At 54.2% G+C, this 17,381-nt stretch overlaps 2 protein-coding genes across 6 annotated transcripts; both read left to right on the top strand.

Annotated features, from left to right (window-relative positions):
* The first annotated feature begins 3,834 nt into the window (after positions 1-3,834).
* On the top strand, positions 3,835-8,202 carry DUSP26 (dual specificity phosphatase 26). Of its 2 annotated transcripts, XM_054049671.1 has the most exons (5): positions 3,835-4,078; positions 5,717-6,029; positions 6,127-6,399; positions 6,775-6,983; positions 7,453-8,202. In XM_054049671.1, exons 3-5 carry the CDS (start codon positions 6,221-6,223, stop codon positions 7,650-7,652), a joined length of 588 nt encoding a protein of 195 aa, XP_053905646.1. In that variant the 5' UTR covers positions 3,835-4,078; positions 5,717-6,029; positions 6,127-6,220; the 3' UTR covers positions 7,653-8,202. The 2 variants fall into 2 exon arrangements, with proteins under 2 accessions (XP_053905646.1, XP_009569712.2); XM_009571417.2 differs by lacking the exon at positions 5,717-6,029.
* Positions 8,203-10,186: 1,984 nt separating this feature from the next.
* Positions 10,187-17,042, top strand: RNF122 (ring finger protein 122). 4 transcript variants are annotated; one of them, XM_054088933.1, is made up of 7 exons: positions 10,187-10,208; positions 11,233-11,284; positions 13,630-13,786; positions 14,670-14,715; positions 15,126-15,167; positions 15,936-16,018; positions 16,097-17,042. In XM_054088933.1, exons 3-7 carry the CDS (start codon positions 13,677-13,679, stop codon positions 16,209-16,211), a joined length of 396 nt encoding a protein of 131 aa, XP_053944908.1. In that variant the 5' UTR covers positions 10,187-10,208; positions 11,233-11,284; positions 13,630-13,676; the 3' UTR covers positions 16,212-17,042. The 4 variants fall into 4 exon arrangements, with proteins under 4 accessions (XP_053944908.1, XP_053944906.1, XP_053944907.1 ...); XM_054088931.1 differs by lacking the exon at positions 10,187-10,208 and adding an exon at positions 10,518-10,594; XM_054088932.1 differs by lacking the exon at positions 10,187-10,208 and adding an exon at positions 10,641-11,018.
* Positions 17,043-17,381: the final 339 nt, after the last annotated feature.

Here is a 17,381-nt window from a genome sequence, read left to right as displayed (position 1 = left end):
CAGCCTGTTTTGCCAGCGACTTATTGTTTTTTCAGTTGTTTTTTTTTCCCTTCGATGTTTTTTCCTCCTTGTGTGGTAGCGTCTCCAATCTATCCCAGGCTGATTCTGACATTAACAAGACAGTAGATGACAGGCAAAATGAGTCCATGGGCAATTCAGAGTCTCCCTGCTAAGTAATCGTAAACACTGTAAGTTTGCAACGAAGCCAGCAGCTGCCTTTCTACCCCTGGACAAGGGCCGCTTCCTTACAAATCGAGGCGCTGCAGGTTTTACAGCTGTCGGACAATGAGTTTGGTGCCTGTTATTTTCTTCTCTTTGTGTTTTTTTCTCTCCTTTTTCTTTCTTTTAATAGAAAATCTCTCTGCATTGCCAGAACTCCAGTGGTCCCTCCAGCAGTGAATCAATACAGCCAAGCGCTGAAGCTTGAACTTTCTGGCTGATGCTGCTGGAACGGGCACAGAGGGGTCGTGTTGCTTGCACATCCTCTCTTCCCAGGGTTTATTACCTTCGATCACATCTCTTCTAGGGAAGCAAGTATTTATTTGGAAGCTGGGAGGGGTTTCAACAGCACAGAACTTCTGTCCCAGAGGCGCTGAGGGCGAACAGGCTGGGGAGGGTGGGCTGGACCTGGAGAGAGCCCCTGGCAGGGTGCTCCCCTTGAGCTTTCCAATCGCTTTTCAGACTGTTAGAGCATGTACAGAGCCCCAAAAGACACCTTTAACATAATGTAGACTGGTAAAGAATACTCTTTATTACTTCATTACTTTTGATAGAGCATTGATCCTGCCCTGGACTGACTTTTAGTATGATCTTAGCCTTTTAAAATACATTTTCTATGATAGATTCCGAGGCAGCCTGCATTGAACCCCACCTTTACAGTGCTTTATCCATGGTTTGGTTATGGGATAGCCTGGCTCTGCCTCCCCTGCTGTAGTTCTTGTCCCCTCAGCCGAGCATGCAGTTCCTCCTGGATGGTTTCAGTGCCAAGTAAATCATATTTGCTCAAACCCCTTTTGGTATGTGGCTGTAACGCTGCTCTGTCATCCTGCGCTGCCTCTTAAATGATGCCACCTTCTTACCCTGACTGTTAACTTATAGAAGGCTTAATTTTGCCTTGTTATGCTACAGCCGTCCGTGCCCTCTGCTCTCCCTCCATCTGCTGCCCTTCTCTGCAGTGGGTCTATCAAATAGCACATGTCAGATGAAACACATAAATTCTTTCTGTTTATGATTGAGTTTAATAAAGTCTGGCTCTTGCGCCGTCCAGGTGGCTTTTGGACATGCAGAATTTAGTGTGCGAAGTGGTTGATCTCTGATCTTTAAAGTAGAACTGTGAAATCGGCGGTGAATTTGCATGCGTGGGGAGTACGAAGGCAGGAAACAGCAGCTCTGAAACTCCCTAACCTCTGCCCTTTATTTCCTTGTGCTGAGTTTTCCATGCCTGACAATGCATGCAGTGGTGATTTATGCATAACCAGAGCAGCCTCCAGTGGCTGGATTGTGAATTTTTCCAAGCAGGTCTTTATCTTAGCTCATGTGTGGGTTTTACAGACCCCGACCTTGATTTCTCCCTGCTCCAAGCTCAGCCTAGGAGAGGGGGGAGAGCCGAGAGCCACGGGTGCCCTGCTTATTCTGCTGGGAGCCAATTTCATCCCTAATTGAGCTGAAAACAGCTGCTCCGTCCTCGCTGCCGCAGGCCTGCTGTGCACAGCAGTTTTTGACAATAGCTGAGATCTAGAGCTCTCGGAGCTGCCTGTGCCAGCATCCTACCCTGTTGGAACAGTAGCTCCCCCACAGCGTTCCAGCCAGGGGATATAAGAAACCTCTGCCTGCTCCATCCTTCAACTGTCCAACCCTACAGGTACTCCCTGGCAGTGCCCATGGCTGGGGGAAGCCAGACCCTACCTCTCTGTGTCTGTAGCTCTGCTCCCATGTCACCATTATCTGCCAAGGACCTTCTCCGTTAGTGGGTTTGGGCCTCATGGAGTGATAAAGCTTGCAGAGAAGTGAGGTTGCAGAACACCCTTGTGTCAAGGTCCCTCTGGATGCCATCCCTTCCCTCCACGGTTTGTCTTTAATTCTCTCCTTGTACTTTGGTGATGAGTTCTCAGAGCGGTTTTTACTTCTCGGGGCCCTTGAGGGCGAAATAAGTGAGAGAGGACTCTGAGCCAGGGGTGGTTGGGAGGTGTGGAAACTGAGCCAAGATGTTTGTGAAAGTCCGAACAAACCCCAAATGCTGTTTGTGCCCCCAGCAAGCCCCCAGCTCTGCCCCAGTGCTCAGAGTGGCCTCTTGTCTTTGAGGGCAGGAGTTTCAGGAGCAATGGTCTGAGCTATAACTCCTACCAGGGAGCAAGGAGCAACTCGCTGTCTGCTACAGCACTGATGTTTATGGAAAATGAGGAGAGGAGGTGAGGCAGAGAGGTCTGGTTTGTGTCTAAAAGACTTCTTTTATAAGAAGACAGATTGCTGACACTTTTCCTTGATGCGGCTGCCCGGGCATTTCAAAGCATCTGAGATTTCATTATCTAAGAAGCAGTCACTGCCTTTGTTGGGGACTTCTGGCTGCTTTACGAAGCAATTCCAGTATTATTATTGGAATAAAAACATCACAACTACTAATCCTCGGTTTAAATGACCAGTAAGTTCCCTGCGGGCAATGCTCTGCCAAAACATTTATCCACCTAATTTTATTTCATGTAGTTCTTTTAAATTCTGATTTAACCTTTTGTGATGGTCTTTGTAGGCACTTCTGTTTAGAAGCACATTTTATGGACTACTGGGAAGGTAATTCCCTGGTGAAAGAAGGGAGGGTAAAACATTTCTCCCTAAGATCTCATGTCAATCTCCTGACTTTCAGCTTCAAACCATCCCCCCTCATCCTATCCCTGCCCTCCCTGATCCAGAGCCCCTCTTCCAGTTCCTGGAGGCCCTTTCAGCACTGGAAGCTGCTCTAAGGTCTCCCTGCAGCCTCAGGGAGACCTTAGACTCTCAGCCTGGCCTCGTACAGGAGATGCTCCAGCCCTCGCACCATCTCCGTGGCCTCCTCTGGCCTCGCTCCAACAGCTCCGTGACCTTCCTGTGCTGAGGACACCAGAACTGGATGCAGGCTCCAGGTGAGGTCCCACTAGAGTGGAGCAGAGGGGCAGAATCCCTTCCCTCTCCCTGCTGTTCCCAGTGCTCTGGATGCAGCCCAGGATGCGATTGCATCTTCTTAGGGCTTGTGTTGTTTGGCCTGGAACAGAATGTTTCGATTCTTCCCTAGGCTGTTTTTCCCACCACACTCCTACTTTCTCATTTGAGTCAAAGTTTTAAAATTGAAAGCCACCACTTCAAAAGGCGAATATATTCTGCCTGGAAAATGTTTAACTGAAATATTGCAGCACTCCTGAAATGAATGGTGTCGTTTAGAAAACGTCAAAACGAAAAGCATCAATCTTTTGACCTTCATCTTTTTTCCCTCCCCCCCGAAGAATGTACTTGCTGTCTTTGTCAGGGATTTGTCTAGTTTTGGATAGGATTTGAAGAGTTTGGCATCTCGCTATGTACATCCTCCCCAGGCTTAAATGAAGAAACTGCCATGAAGCCCTGGCTCTGCCAAGGAGACCCCTGCGAGGGGGGAGGACATGGTCGACTGTAATAAAGCAACCATGAAGAAACATCCTCCAGAAACAGATGTACGATAGGGTAACCATGTCATTGGCACCACTTTATCAGCTTTTTCTTCTCTCCTCTGCATCTGTGGCTTTGGGTTTGCTGGAGGAGGAGTGTAAAGAGCTGGCAGGAGAATTTTGATGTTATTGTTGCTGTTGTTTTTGTCTGTGTAGTAATGGGCATTGATGTGCGGCTCTGTGCATGCCTGCATGCGATCTCTGTGTTTGTGCCTGTCTCCCTCATTCCTCCCTTATCCATCCATGCACAGCATGATATAAACAAACCTGCCTCTGGACATGTCATGGCTTAAAATAGATGTTCATACATCAGCCTTTCTCCAGCAGCGGCGGCAGCAGCAGGAAGACATGGCCGACTGGATCTGACTACACCACTCGCTTCAAGCTGAGAAATCTCAGCCCTCGCAAAGGTAGAGTATCAGGGTGGGCGTCTCCTCCCTCCTGCGTGTCTGTCTGTCTGTCTCTGTGGGGCTGAGCTGCCTGCGCTGCTTCAGCGATGCCTCTCTCTGCATCCTGGCAGGCTCCGGCTGCTTCTCCCCTCCCTCCAAGCATGGCACGACTGGCTGAGGGGCTCCAGAGACAGCCAGGAGCCGGGGATTAGCCCCCAGGCTCGGCTGCTAAAAAGGGGGGCACAGACGATGCCTGTGAGGGTTTTGGGTGCCAGGAGTGCTTTGGGCTCTGTCCTGAGGTCTTGGATGTTGGGTACTTTCTCTTCCCCTGCAGTGCTTTGTAGGGGCTGGCGTGGTGGTGTGTTGGGGGTGGGATGCTGGAAGCCACCTTCAGGCCTGAGCAACATCCCAGGAGAGGTGTGGGTTGCTGGTTTTCCATCCAGTGGCAGCAAGAAGAGGGTCTGCTCTTCGGCTGGTTCCAGCTTCAGACTCGAGTTGCTTTTTACAGCCCCTTCTGCTGTTTGTTCCCTAACGCTGCCCGGGGCTGGGGACATGTGGCTGTGCTGCAGCCAAGGTCACACAAGGTTTAAAGGCCCCGGCGCATGGCCATGCCGAATGCCTTTTCCAGGTTGGATTTGCCAAGTCTGAATCTCAGCATGAAGGAGTCCAAAATCAAGCAGGGCAGGGCAGATGCATCAGGAGTCTGGCCCATACCCTGCATGCTGGGGGAACGCGGTGTGCTTGGTGCCGGGCAGGGCTGACCTCTCCTGTGCCAGGAAGGGTCTGAACTGCCTCTCGGAGCAGGGAGTGGGGAAGAAGACATCCAGGAGTCTTTCTGGCATACCAGGAAGGGTCAAAACTGCCTCCCTGGAGCAGGGAGTGGGGAAGGAGATATTCAGGAGTTTCTCTGGACTCCTCCATGCCCTTGCCGTGTTTTCCTCCTCTGCACGTTGCCAAGAAATGGCTGGAGGCTTCTTCCTTCTGCACTGGTGGCTGCTGGCCGTGGCCTTAGGCAAAATGTCAAGGCAGACGGACACCAGACGCGCTCTGATCCAGCCCAAGGTTGCTGCGATTCCTCCCCAGAGTCCCAGAGGCAACTGGCCCATGCCGAGCTGCCGGGGGAGCTGTGGTGGGATGCTCCTTGGACACCTTCCAGAGGAGGAGCAAGTGGTGGTGGGAGAGAGAACTGTGTTCTTTCCGGGTGGGGGGCTTCTGTCAGTGGGGCAGCAGCAAAGGAGCAAGGAAAGGCAGCTCTGCATGTCTGGCTGCTCTGCATGGGTACGGCTGTCCAGGGAGGCTTCTTACAGCTGTGTGACAAGTATCAGCATCATCTAAAGGTTTGAGAGCCCAGCTTTCATCCTAGAGGATGCACTCTGTAAAATGAGCTTTCTCATCCCCTGACGTTAACTCTTCCCACCCCAAACCAGTCCTGGATGTTCAAATGCAGCAGCAGGGCTGCTGTTCTTGGAAGGGTTAATCCTGCCTCTCCCTCCCCACAGGCTTTTGTGCCTGGTCCTTAGGAGCCTGGGTCCTGGCCAGACTCCGTGTGGTGCCATATGGAATCCTCCACCTGTTTGGGGGGGGGGGAGAGGGGGGTGTTCCTCCCCAATCCTGGTGCCTTGCCCAGACCTGGCCGCCTTTCCTTGCTTCTGCTCGCAGGTTGGCAGCATCAGTTCTCGAGCTGGCATTGTCCCGCTGGCAGGCAAAGCCCCAGAGCCAGCGCAGAAGGGAGGTGGTCCTGTGTACAACAGCTCTTGCCAACGTGGCCTCAACCCAAAGTCGTGGGGCTGGAGCAAAACCTCAGCCTGTGGAGACTCAGCAATCTGGCTGCATCTCTGGCTTCCCTCACCAGCCCTGGCATCATAAACTTCTCCCCAGCAGTGTTGCTTCTCAGAAGGGAGTGTAGGCGAGACTCTGTCTCACGCTGGGAACCACTGGGTAGCTGACTTGACACAGCCCAATCCCCCAGAAGGTGAGAGTTGGCTGCTTTGGGGCAATATTGCTACAAAAAGGGGTGGAATGAGAGGTCCTCGGTTCTTCTAATGGCGTGTCCACTGCTTCCATGACAGGACCGTGGGTGGCAGCAGCAGCAGAAGCGACCTCCAGGCCACTCTCCGGCCTTCACGAACCCACAGGTATGCCTTGTGGGTCTCAGCAGCCCCAATGGCTTTCCTGTCGAGGTTCTCCAGGAATGGCACCAGGTCGCCGAGCCGAGGCTTGCGGGAAGAACGCAGCAACCACCCCATCCTCAGCGTCTTCGAGCTTGAAAGGTTGTTGTACACAGGAAAGACAGCCTGTAACCATGCTGATGAGGTCTGGCCAGGACTCTACCTAGGAGATCAGTATGTATCTGAAGGGGACAAGAACCAGGGGAGGTTCAGGGCTGGTTTTGTGACATGGGGAAATCTGGGAGAAGGAGGCTGGGAAATGCAGTGAAGAGGAGGGCATGAGGGGTGTGGTGCATTGGGACAAAGGGAGAGGAAGGACATAAGCACGGCTGGGCAGGGCATTCAGAGAACTGTTGTGGTAGGGTGGGAGGAGAGGATGAACCCGTGGAGTCCAGGAGTGAGGCTGACTTAACATTCCAGAATCTTGAGTCTGGCATTTTTCCTTTGCATCCAGCTTTCTCAGATGTTAATGTTTGTCCAGGACAGCCCTTTGGAAACTTCCCTTTAATGAGTCTTATGTATCTCAACACTGTCTGTTACTCCCCACAGAGATATAGCGGCCAATCGGCGTGAGCTGGCTCACCTGCGCATCACCCACATCCTCAATGCCTCGCACAGCAAGTGGAGGGGGGGTGCTGAGTACTACGAGGGCACAGGCATCCGCTACCTGGGCATCGAGGCCCACGACTCGCCTTCCTTTGACATGAGCCCCTACTTTTATCCTGCAGCTGACTTCATCCACCAAGCGCTGAATGAAGGTGGGTGGTAAAGATTTCTGGGAGAGGAGTGGGGAGCAGGGATGGGAGGTAACTGTTCCGGGGCAGGTGGGAAGCTGGATTGACATCCTATTGCTAAGCATCCTAGAAAACAAAGTTATTTCTAGCCTGAGTTGGTGTCTTCTGCACTGGGTCACCTTCTCCAAGGAGGGAACAGGCTTGATGAGATCTCTGGCATCCCAGGCCACAGCCTGAACCTGTGTCCTCTGTGTCCTGAGCTGTGACTGATCCTTTTCAGCTGGGGAGATCACGATACTCTGATATATTTTGCCAAGAGGGAGACGTCAGTGCATCATGTTCACACCGTAACTTGGACCCTACATCTAACTCCAGAGGCTGCAGACCTGAGCCACAGCTCCAAGATGCTCCATGACCAACAGTTGGCTCTGCAGTATTGTTTTAACTGGGATATTTCCTCTGCTGTGTCACGGCCCCTATGTTTCACCCGCAGGAAGGATCCTTGTGCACTGTGCTGTCGGAGTCAGCAGGTCGGCCACCTTGGTCCTCGCCTACCTCATGATCCGCCACCACATGCCCCTTGTAGAAGCCATAAAGACGGTCAAGGACCACCGCGGTATCATCCCCAACCGGGGTTTCTTGCGCCAGCTGGTCGCCCTGGACAATGCCCTGAGGCTGAAGAGGAGTGCATGAAGGAGGACGAGACGGGTTGTGCAGTGGGAGCATCGTGTGTGCAGTGCTCACCTGACCCTGATGCCCGCTGAGCAGCAGAGATAAGGCCTTCCTCATGGTGCAGATGCTTGGCAGATAATGGGTTACACACAACTGGCCCCTCAGCAAAGGGATCCCCAGACATGCAAGCTATTCCTAGAGGTAAAGCATAGGGCCTCAGCTTGCAACCTTGCCACCTAGGTAGACCTAACGTATAGCCTCCTTCACAGCCTGCTCGCTCCAAGATGCCTCCAGAGGGACTCAGCCCCATGTTTCAGGTCACTCCTTTTGGCTCCAGGAAGCCTTCAAGGCTTCTTTCTCCCAGGTGGCAGCTGCATTTGGCAAGCCAGTCCTGTCCCTCCTTCCCAGGAAACTGAAGCTCTGTGTTCTTTGTTTGCCATTCGTTTTTGGTCTGCGTAGCGATGTGATGTAGGTCTGGTGTGTGGGCTCTGGCGAACAGCCCCTTTGTCATAGTGTCCTCCATGCCTAGTGTCAACCTGTACAAATAAAGACAGTGCTAAGGACAAAGTTTGGCCCCCCTTGTGTGCTTTAGGACAGAATTTGCGTTCAGGCTGGGACCAGGGAGAACATCACCTGGAATGCCCTGGGTTGAGGTGGACCCACGTTCTCCCAGGTCCTCAGTCCAGAGCTGAACCTCTCAGACCTCACCATTGGCCAGTGCCTATGCTGGGCCTCCCCACTTTTTTTCTGGCAGTGGGGACAGGAAGGGAGGCTTCTGGTGGGAATCAGAGCCGGGCTGGCAATCACCAAGGTCACCATCCCTCAGGAGGCAGCAGTGTCAGTCTCCCAAAGGGAGGCACAGGCACCCAGCATCCACCAAGGCTTGCAGAAGGGCTGGCTCTCCGCTGGGGCTTGTGGAAAACACCTTTCCCACTTGCAGAGCAGATGGGTGAGCCAAGCCAAGGGGCCAGGAGTGAGTGTCTGTGGTAGCACTGGCCCTCACGGATGCTGGTGGCCCCACAGGTGCCAGGCTGCTCCTGCATGTTGCCAGCACCCATTGTCCGCCTGCTCTTATTATAGCCCCATTCTTCCTCCGTTTCCTGAGAGCACATGGAGCGCTGCTCAGCTGCCGGCTATATGTTGTGCTGAGATCATGTAAACAGATTACGGGAGGAGCTCGAAAGCTGAGCTGCTTGGCTTGGGTCACACTGAGAGCTGTGGTCTTGCATCCCATGCCTTGGTGGCACCAAGCAACCCTGATCCAGGAAGCCCTGCCTGCAGCTGGAGTGCAGTAGGGAGAGCAGGCTCTAGTGTGATGCCCAGCTCCTGGGCTGGGGACTCTGCGCTTACAGGTCCCCGTGGTGCCCTGGGGTGCTCAGGGCATGGCACCATCCCAGAAAGGCACTGAGAGGAAGAACGAGACGTGGGGCCAAGCCATGTGCAAGGGCTGCAGATGTGGAGGCAAGGAGGAGCTGGCACTGGGTCTTGTGTGCTGTGGCCATGCTGGGACTGCTCAACGTGCCAGAAGCTTCCACAGAGCAGGGATTGCAGCTTGGCAAGGCCCTGGGGGTGTGTGTAAAATGCCTCCTGTCTGATGTTATAATTCTGCTTTGTGCTCTGCGCTGCTGCGCAGCTCCCTTTGTGCTGCTGACTGCTAATCAGCCCCCGAATGTCGAGCGTGGCTGTCGGACAAAGATGGGATCAGGGAGGCTCGGAGCACGGGGGCAGATGGTGTTTGGAGGATAAGTGGGCTAATCCAGGGAGTGAAACCACCAACAGAGCTGGTGATGTGCCTTGCCTTACTGGGCATCTGTGTTGGGAGATGGAAGTGTAGTGTGGGAAACCACTCTGCTTTGGGAGACCTGTCAGCCCAGCAACAGCCACTGATAGCAGGAACCTGCCTGATCCCTGGGGATGTTGGTGGAGGAGGACACAGATGCTGCCATTCCTGATCCACGGGGGCCATGGTTTGGATGGAGACACTGATCACATCCAAACCCGCCCCCTGCACAAGACTGGGAGCCACCAGGAGCTCGGTGTGTTCTGGGAAGTTCCTCCAAAGGGCTGGTGCGTACAACAAGGAACAGGCTGGGCTCTAGCCAGGTGGGATGTGAACAGCAGGGAATCCAAATCTGGGACATGTGCAGAGCATTTCTGCCAGAGGATGGGGCTGTATTTGAGCAGAGCCCCTTGCCTATGTGGTTCTTCATGGGAACAAGCACAGTGGAAAGGTGCAACATGGGCACAGGTACCCCAGGGATGTGTGTGGCAGGGATGAGGATAATGATTTGAATGGTTTGGGTCAGAAGGGACCTCAAAGTCCATCCAATTCCAACTCCCATCCATGAGCAGGGACACCTCCCAATGGATCAGGGGCTCCAAGCCCCATCCAACCTGGCTTTGAACACCTCCAGGGATGGGGCAGCCACCACTTCTCCAGGCTGAACAAACCCCAACTCACAGCCTGTCCTCATACAGGAGGTGCTCCAGCCCTTGGACCATCTCCGTGGCCTCTTCTGGACCTGTTCCAGCAGCTCCGTGTCCTTGAGGACTCCAGGAGTGGACGCAGGGCTCCAGGTGGGATCTCACCCCTTGCTGGTCCCACTGCTCTGGACACGGTTGGTTTCTGGGCTGTGAATGCACGTTGATGGTTCCCGTTGAGCTTCTCCTCCCGCAGCACCCAAGCCCTTCTCCCCAGGGCTGCTCTTCCCATCCTCTGCCCAGCCTGGGTTCGTGCTGGGGTTGCAGCGCTGGGCACGGGAGGAGCGGAGCAGCCCTGCTCGGGTCCCGGGATGCGGTGCCCGGTGTTCCCCAATGCTGGGCGGCTCCGGGGCGGGGTTTGCGGGCGGGCAGAGCCTTTCCCGGCCGCCCATCCCATCCCACCCCACCCCATCCCAGCGCAGCCCTGCTGCTGGCCATGGCCCGGCGGAGCCGCTCCTGGATGCGCTTCCAGCGGTGCCGCGGTGAGAGCGGGGTCCGGGGGGAAACCTGGGGAGGAGGCGGCTGGGATGGGGGCCAGCTCCCCTTTTCCTTCCCATGGCACCCCTTCAGACCCTCCGTGGGGCTCGGGAAGGTTTCTTCTCTCTGCTGGTCCCTGCTCTTCCCAGCCAGCATCTCCTGCTGGGGAAGGAGGGACCGGGACCCCATCCCTGGGATGGAGAGAGGGGAGCAGCTCCCCAGGAGCTGGGATGGGCTCTGCTTCCAGCAATAAAACCTATTTCTAGGCGAGTTTGCCATCCTTTTGCTTCGTTGCAATGAACCCCTCTTCCACGTGCCTGAAGAAGTGGAATAAACTTCATTTTCAAGGACCCTCAGACCAAGCCCTGGCTCCGCGCTCTCCCGTTTGCCGTGAGGAATTCTCAGGAACGCAGAACCGAGTTTGTTCATGTGAGGGGTTTGGGGCTAAATGAGAAGTGGTTTATTTTTATGACTAAGTAGTCGAGAAGCTACGCTACGCTGGGAATTCCACCCTCAAAGCCATGCCTGAGCAACAAAGGCTGGGTTGGTTTAATTTATGAAAGGGTTACAGCCTTTGAAGCTAAATATAATGCAAGCAGTGGCTTCCTCTGCCCTAACGCATACCTCGTGTGTTCTTGTGCAGCTCTTGGGAGGAGAAGCTGCTGCTCCTGCAGGCACTCGGCCCCAGACGTGTGGTGAGTTCCATCAAGCGGGGTGCAAGGATCTGCTCCTCAGCAGAAGATGCAAACCTGGCTGTGCTAAAAAAACATCCTAAATAAGAGGGACTTTGCTTTTGGAGGCTCTGAGCAGCCACAGATTCTCAAAGCACCAATAACAGAATCTACCCTTGTTCAAAAGCCAGGACGTGGGACTTGTACGTTTTGGCTTTAAGCCCCAAGCTCGCAAGTATTTAAATCAGCAGAGTCCAGCAAAATTGCTGTTAGAACCGAATTGGTGTGAATAAGTCTGAGACCCAGTAAAGAAATCACATTTACAATGTAAATACCTTCACGGACAGCAGAATGCCGTGTTGCCTTGGCATTTCAGCTCCTCTTTTGCATCAGATTTTCCTCCTGTCGCCCAGCTGTGGTTCAGGGGATTGACAGTCACCGGGCACGAGCCAGGTAACTTTATCTGGAGGGGAGATGGTTATTCCCCATGGGAAAATGTTTGGCTCGGCAGCAGCTTTTGCAGGAAACCTATTCCGGCGTCACAGCAAAAATTATATGGAAGCTGCGTTCAATTTTCTGATGCAAAGCCCACAGCTTTTGTGTGGGAGGAGAAAGAATGGTTTTATTTAATGCCCTGCTGAGTTTTCCATTTGTTTTACTGTACTAGAATTGGGGTGAGGGAGAAGCTCTGCTCAGCAATAAAACCCGTGCCTGCGTAGTACGGGTGGAATTTTGTGTTTGTCCTAGTATTTGAAATACTAGGGAATCCTGCAAGCTCCCTGGGAAATACTGCAACCTGCTGATTCCAGAGACCCAAACCATGCAGTGTTGCTGGAGGAGGAGGCTCTGCATTCACAGAGGTGTCAGCCAGGTCATGTAGAGGGGTTGTGATGGTTAAATCACGGTGAAGGGTTTGGTGCGAGGGGAGCAGGGCTGGGGTCACCCCATTTGGTAACTCCGTGTGTGTCCACAGCTTCCAGCTCAGCACTTAAATCTGCCAGGGAGCGGTGTGGGTTGGAGGAGGAGGAACCAAAACTCTTAGCCCCAATGGGTTGACTGTATCTTTGCTGCTTCTGCTCGGAGAAGGGAAGCTGGAGCCTTGTGGCCCCAAGAGATTGAGTTCCACCACTCCCTCTCCCAGCCCTGTGCTGGCCATACCACAATTGCCCAATGGTTTGAAGCTTGGAAGAGCGCTGAGCTCTCTGACAGCATAGCATCGCTTTTGCCTGGTGAGATCTGCTCAGCCTCCTGCATTCACCACGTTGGAGACGCTGCTTTATGAGACAGGGAGGAAACTAGACAGACCAGACCTGGGATCCCACCATTTGTGTAGAGGTTTCTGCCGCTCACTCTCTTCTTTTCTGTGATTGAGAGCAAATTCCATCCTCTCATGAGAAACAGGCGGAGGATTTTAGTGGGCTGTAATTAAACCCAGAAGTGTTCCTGTGGGAGATTTGTGATGAGACTGTGCAGTGCAGGAGCAGAGGGCACTGAGGGAAAGAGGCAGGGGGAGATGCTCCATGGAACACAGATGGGGCTGGGGGCTGCTCTCCTTTGAAGTCCCATCTGAGTGAGAGCTGTGAGGAATCAAAACTCCAGCTCTTGTAGGGTCACCGCGATTTCAAGACACAAAACCTGTGGTTATTTAGAACCAGAGCCTGACTTTCATCAGCTCCCAGCAGAGGCAGCTGCAGTGGCTCTGGGGTTTCCCTGCCTTCCCCTCTTGGTTCGGTGGCAATGTCCTGAGGTGCCATCAGCTCTGTGTGACACCCTTCTCCTCGTTTCCTCCATGCTGCCAGCCATGCCACAGCCTGGGTGTGCTGATGTGTGGCTGATGTGTGCTGGCATCCATGGTTTTGCTGGGAAAAGGGATGCAGCCTCTCTGGTGCCTGACATGCTCCTGCACAGCTTCCCAGCGTCGAGGACCAACCAGCTGCTTGCCACTGCTGGCTCCCACACAGCAATGACAGATGCCAACTGTTTCTTGTTTTTTCAAGCTCTTCTTTTGCTCTGTCCTTCCCTAAATACCCTTCCAGCCTCTCTGTATTTCTCTGGAGGTGGAAGCGCGGGGCCTTCTTTTCTCCCAGGCTGGGACTCTGTCTGGGATGCATTTGTGCTGCTGGAGAAGGGTTTCATGGCTGTAGAAATGCAGCGGTGGCTGCTGCCTGACCACACTGAGCTGCTCTAAGGGGGAATCTCCAACTTACAGGCCAGGGAATGATGTCTCGATGTTGGTTTCTGCCCACTTTGCAGACTCTGGAGGGCATGGAGTCAGCCCAGGCTCTCTCTGCTTTCACAGCACATCTTCTTCACGTCTTTTTCCCCCCTTCTTCCATCCAAACTGATGACTTTTCTCCTCCTCCCTGAAGGGTTCTCCTGCAGTCTGGGGTGGATTTACATCACTAAACCCTGCACGATGCCTCCCATCACGTTCCAGGATCTGCCGCTGAACATCTACATGGTCATTTTTGGCACCGGCATCTTTGTCTTCATGCTCAGCCTTATCTTCTGCTGCTACTTCATCAGGTGAGCAGGGGGCTGTGGCGATGGGTTGGCATCCCTGGGGCAGCCCCTGCCCTTCCCAGCACCCTGTTCTTTTGTCCTATAACATGGGAGCCCTGAGGATCTGCCCTGAGGAGCTGGGGTCGGGCGCGATCATGGTCCCTGTGGCTAGAGCAGGGCAGGAAGTGCAGGAAGGGGCTCTTGTTTTTCAGGGGACCAGGCAGAGGGATGCATTGTGTTGCACAGGGAAGGAGTGGTGCCGCACAGGAGAGGATGTGTCTTTACATTACACTCCCCATTCAGGGAGGGCTATTTTTAAACCCAAAGCCAAGGCAGCAGCTGGCGTTCCTGCAGGGCGGCTCAGTTGTTCCCTGAGGGATGCTTTGGCTCCACCGATGTCCCACGTGTCTCTCAGCCACTTTTGGAACTGCAGAAGCAGCCTTAGTGCCTGGGCTGGAGAAGAAGCTCTACTACGAGTTGTCCCCATCTCCCCATCCACATCTTGCTGGGTTGCTCTGCCAGGAGGTTTTTCCCCGGCGCCTGCACCCCGGCCAAGGTCACAGCAGGGCTGGGAGCAGCGGGCGAGCGCTGGAAATACAATGCTTCCTGCACTGAGAACAACTTCCTAAGGCAAACAATCGGGGCGGCTGGCTCTTATCACTCCCCGCTGCTGATTCCTGCCAGCACTGGCGGCAATGCGGGGCCCCGCTGTACCGCTCTGCCCAGGGCATGGCCTCGTGGTGCTCCTGCACAGGCATAGCCTCGGAGATCCTTATCCCCAAATCCTAGTTGGGAAGGGCACATTCCCCTTATTTTAGGTGCATGCTGAATATTTTGGCCACACGATTCACATATGACCCTTGAGGATGCTGTAAAACTGATGGTGCCTTCTTCTCTCCCTCTCCAGCAAACTGCGGCACCAGGCTCAGAGCGAGAGGTTTGGGTACAAGGAGGTAAAGTCCATGGTTGTTCCCTGCATGGATTCATGGCAGGAAGTGGGCACAGGCGGGTGGGGACACGGCAGCGACTGATGCTGCTCCTCACAGCTGGGTGCATTCAAAAGCAGAGTGATGGGACACGCTCCCCGCTCCCCGCTGTGTCCAGGGTCTGCCTGCCCCTGCCCGGTTCCCACTGGGTCTCCCGGCAAAATGCCTCCTATATCCCTGGTTTCAGAGCAGTGGTGGCTGCCCCATCGCTGGAAGTGTTCAAGGCCAGGTTGGATGGGGCCTGGAGTAACTAGATCCAGTGGGAGGTGTCCCTGCCCATGGCAGGGGGTGGGATTGGATGGGCTTTGAGATCCCTTCCAACCCAAACCATTCTATGATTCTATACTGTTAATCCTTTGCCTCTTTTTCTCCCTCAGGTGGTTTTGAAAGGTGATACCCGAAGGCTGAACATGCACGGGGTGAGCAGTACCTCCTCAGGGTTGGGATGGAGTCAGGGCTAATGGGAATCATGCTCTGGGGCATGTCCCCTCTGCTCCATGTGGTGGAAGGTGGCTTCAATCTGTTGGAGCAAATCCAGAGGAGGCCACAGAGATGATCCAAGGGCTGGAGCTACTCCCGTACGAGGACAGGCTGAGTTGGGGTTGGTCAACCTGGAAAAGAGAAGTCTCCAGGAAGACCTTAGAGCAGCTTCCAGCGCTGAAAGGGGCTCCAGGAAAATTGGGGAGGGGCTCTTGATCAGGGATTGCAGGAACAGGATGAGGGGGAACAGTTTTCAGCTGAAACAGTTGAGATTGAGATGAGATCTTAGGTAGAAATGTTTTGCTGTGAGGGTGGGGGGGCCCTGGCCCAGGTTGCCCAGAGCAGTGGTGGCTGCCCCATCCCTGGAGGGGTTCAAGGCCAGGTTGGATGGGGCTTGGAGCCCCTGATCCAGTGAGAGTTGTTCCTGCCCATGGCAGGGGGTGGCACTGGATGGGCTTTGAGGTCCCTTCCAACCCAAACATTCCATGATTCTATGGGGATTTATGGGCACCACACGGCTGGGAATCAGGAGGGAAATCCCCTCCCTGAAGGCGTTTTGGGAAATGGGCTGAACTCCCAGCTGGAAACACCCGAGAAAAGGCACCGTAGCAGTGGGATTTCCCCATTCACAACATTTCTAGTGGGAGCGTGGGCGTTGCGCTGGGTCCTGTGCGCTTATCCTCACCCTCTGTCTCCCCATCCCGCAGCAGACCTGTGCCGTCTGCCTGGAGGATTTTAAGGTGAAGGAGGAGCTGGGGGTGCTGCCGTGCCAGCACGGCTTCCACAGAAAGTGAGTACAGATCCCAGGTGCGGAGAGGGGGGATTTTCCAGGCGAGGATGTGCATCCCATCATCTCCCTGCCCCGCAGGTGCCTGGTGAAGTGGCTGGAGGTGCGCTGCGTCTGCCCCATGTGCAACAAACCCATGGCAGGTCCGGCACAGCCCCGTGCTGGCATCGGCACGCTGCTGGATGAACTGGTGTGAGCATCCCTGCTGCTCGCCGGAGAGATCCTGACAGAGCCATCGCTGGACCATGGCTCCCCGGGGATGCCCAAGCCCAGCATCACCTGAATCCGTGCATCTCGAGGGATCAAACAGTTCCCAGTGTCGCTTGGACCTGCGCATCCCAGGTGACTGAACAATGCCTGGCATCGCCTGGGCCTGCACACTCCAGGGGATCAAATAGTCCTGGCATCACTTGGATCCACATATCCCACAGGGTCAAACACTTCCCACTGTGACCCATGCATCCTGAGGGATCAAACAGTCCAGCATCAGCTGGACCTGCAGATCCCAGGGGATTGAACAGTTCTGGCATCACCCAGGCTCACACATCCCAGAGGATCGAACAGTTCCAGAATAACCCGGACCTGTGCATCCCAGGGGATCGAACAGTCCTGGCATCACTTGGACCCACACATCCCATGGGGTCAAACAGTTCCCAGTGTGACCTGTGCATCCTGGGGGATCAAACGGTTCGGCATTGCCCAGACTCACGCATTCTGTGGGTTTGAACAGTTCCAGCATCACATGGACCCACACATCCCAGGGCTCGAACAGCTCATCTCAAAGGACTTGATCTTAAAGGATTTGGGATTTCAGAGTTGGGATTTTCAACTCGCTTTGCCCTGGGCGGTTGTGGGGGTTTTTACGCTCCCAGTTGGGGACCAGTGGAGCCGGGAATGCTGAACCCCACAGGTGGGTGCTGTCCCCCCCCCATTCCCTCCTTCCCTTTTGCCGCACAGAGTATTTTTGTACCTGATTCCCATGAGGAATGGGAAGCAGGCGTACGGTTTGGTGTAAAACAATGATTAAATGGACAACATATTCAGAGAGTAGTGGTCAATGGCTCGAAGTTCAGGTGGAGATCTGTGACAAATGGTGTCCCTCAGGGGTCCATACTGGGACCAGTGCTGTTTATTGTCTTCATCAATGATATAGACAGAGAGATTGAGGGCACCCTCAGCAAGTTTGCAGATGACACCAAGCTGAGGGGTGCAGTTGCCACACCAGAAGGATGGGATGTCATCCAGAGAGACCTGGACAGGCTGGAGAAGTGGGGCTGTGAGAACCTCAGGAGGTTCAACAAGGCCAAGTGAAAGGTCCTACACTTGGGTTGGGGCAATCCCCGGATTCAGTACACGATGGGGGATG

The sequence above is a fragment of the Cuculus canorus genome, chromosome 26 (assembly GCF_017976375.1).
Source record: "Cuculus canorus isolate bCucCan1 chromosome 26, bCucCan1.pri, whole genome shotgun sequence".
In the NCBI taxonomy this organism is placed as follows: Eukaryota; Metazoa; Chordata; class Aves; order Cuculiformes; family Cuculidae; genus Cuculus; species Cuculus canorus.
The sequence above is the reverse complement of the archived record's forward strand: the minus strand, read 5'-3'. Positions and strand labels throughout refer to the sequence as shown.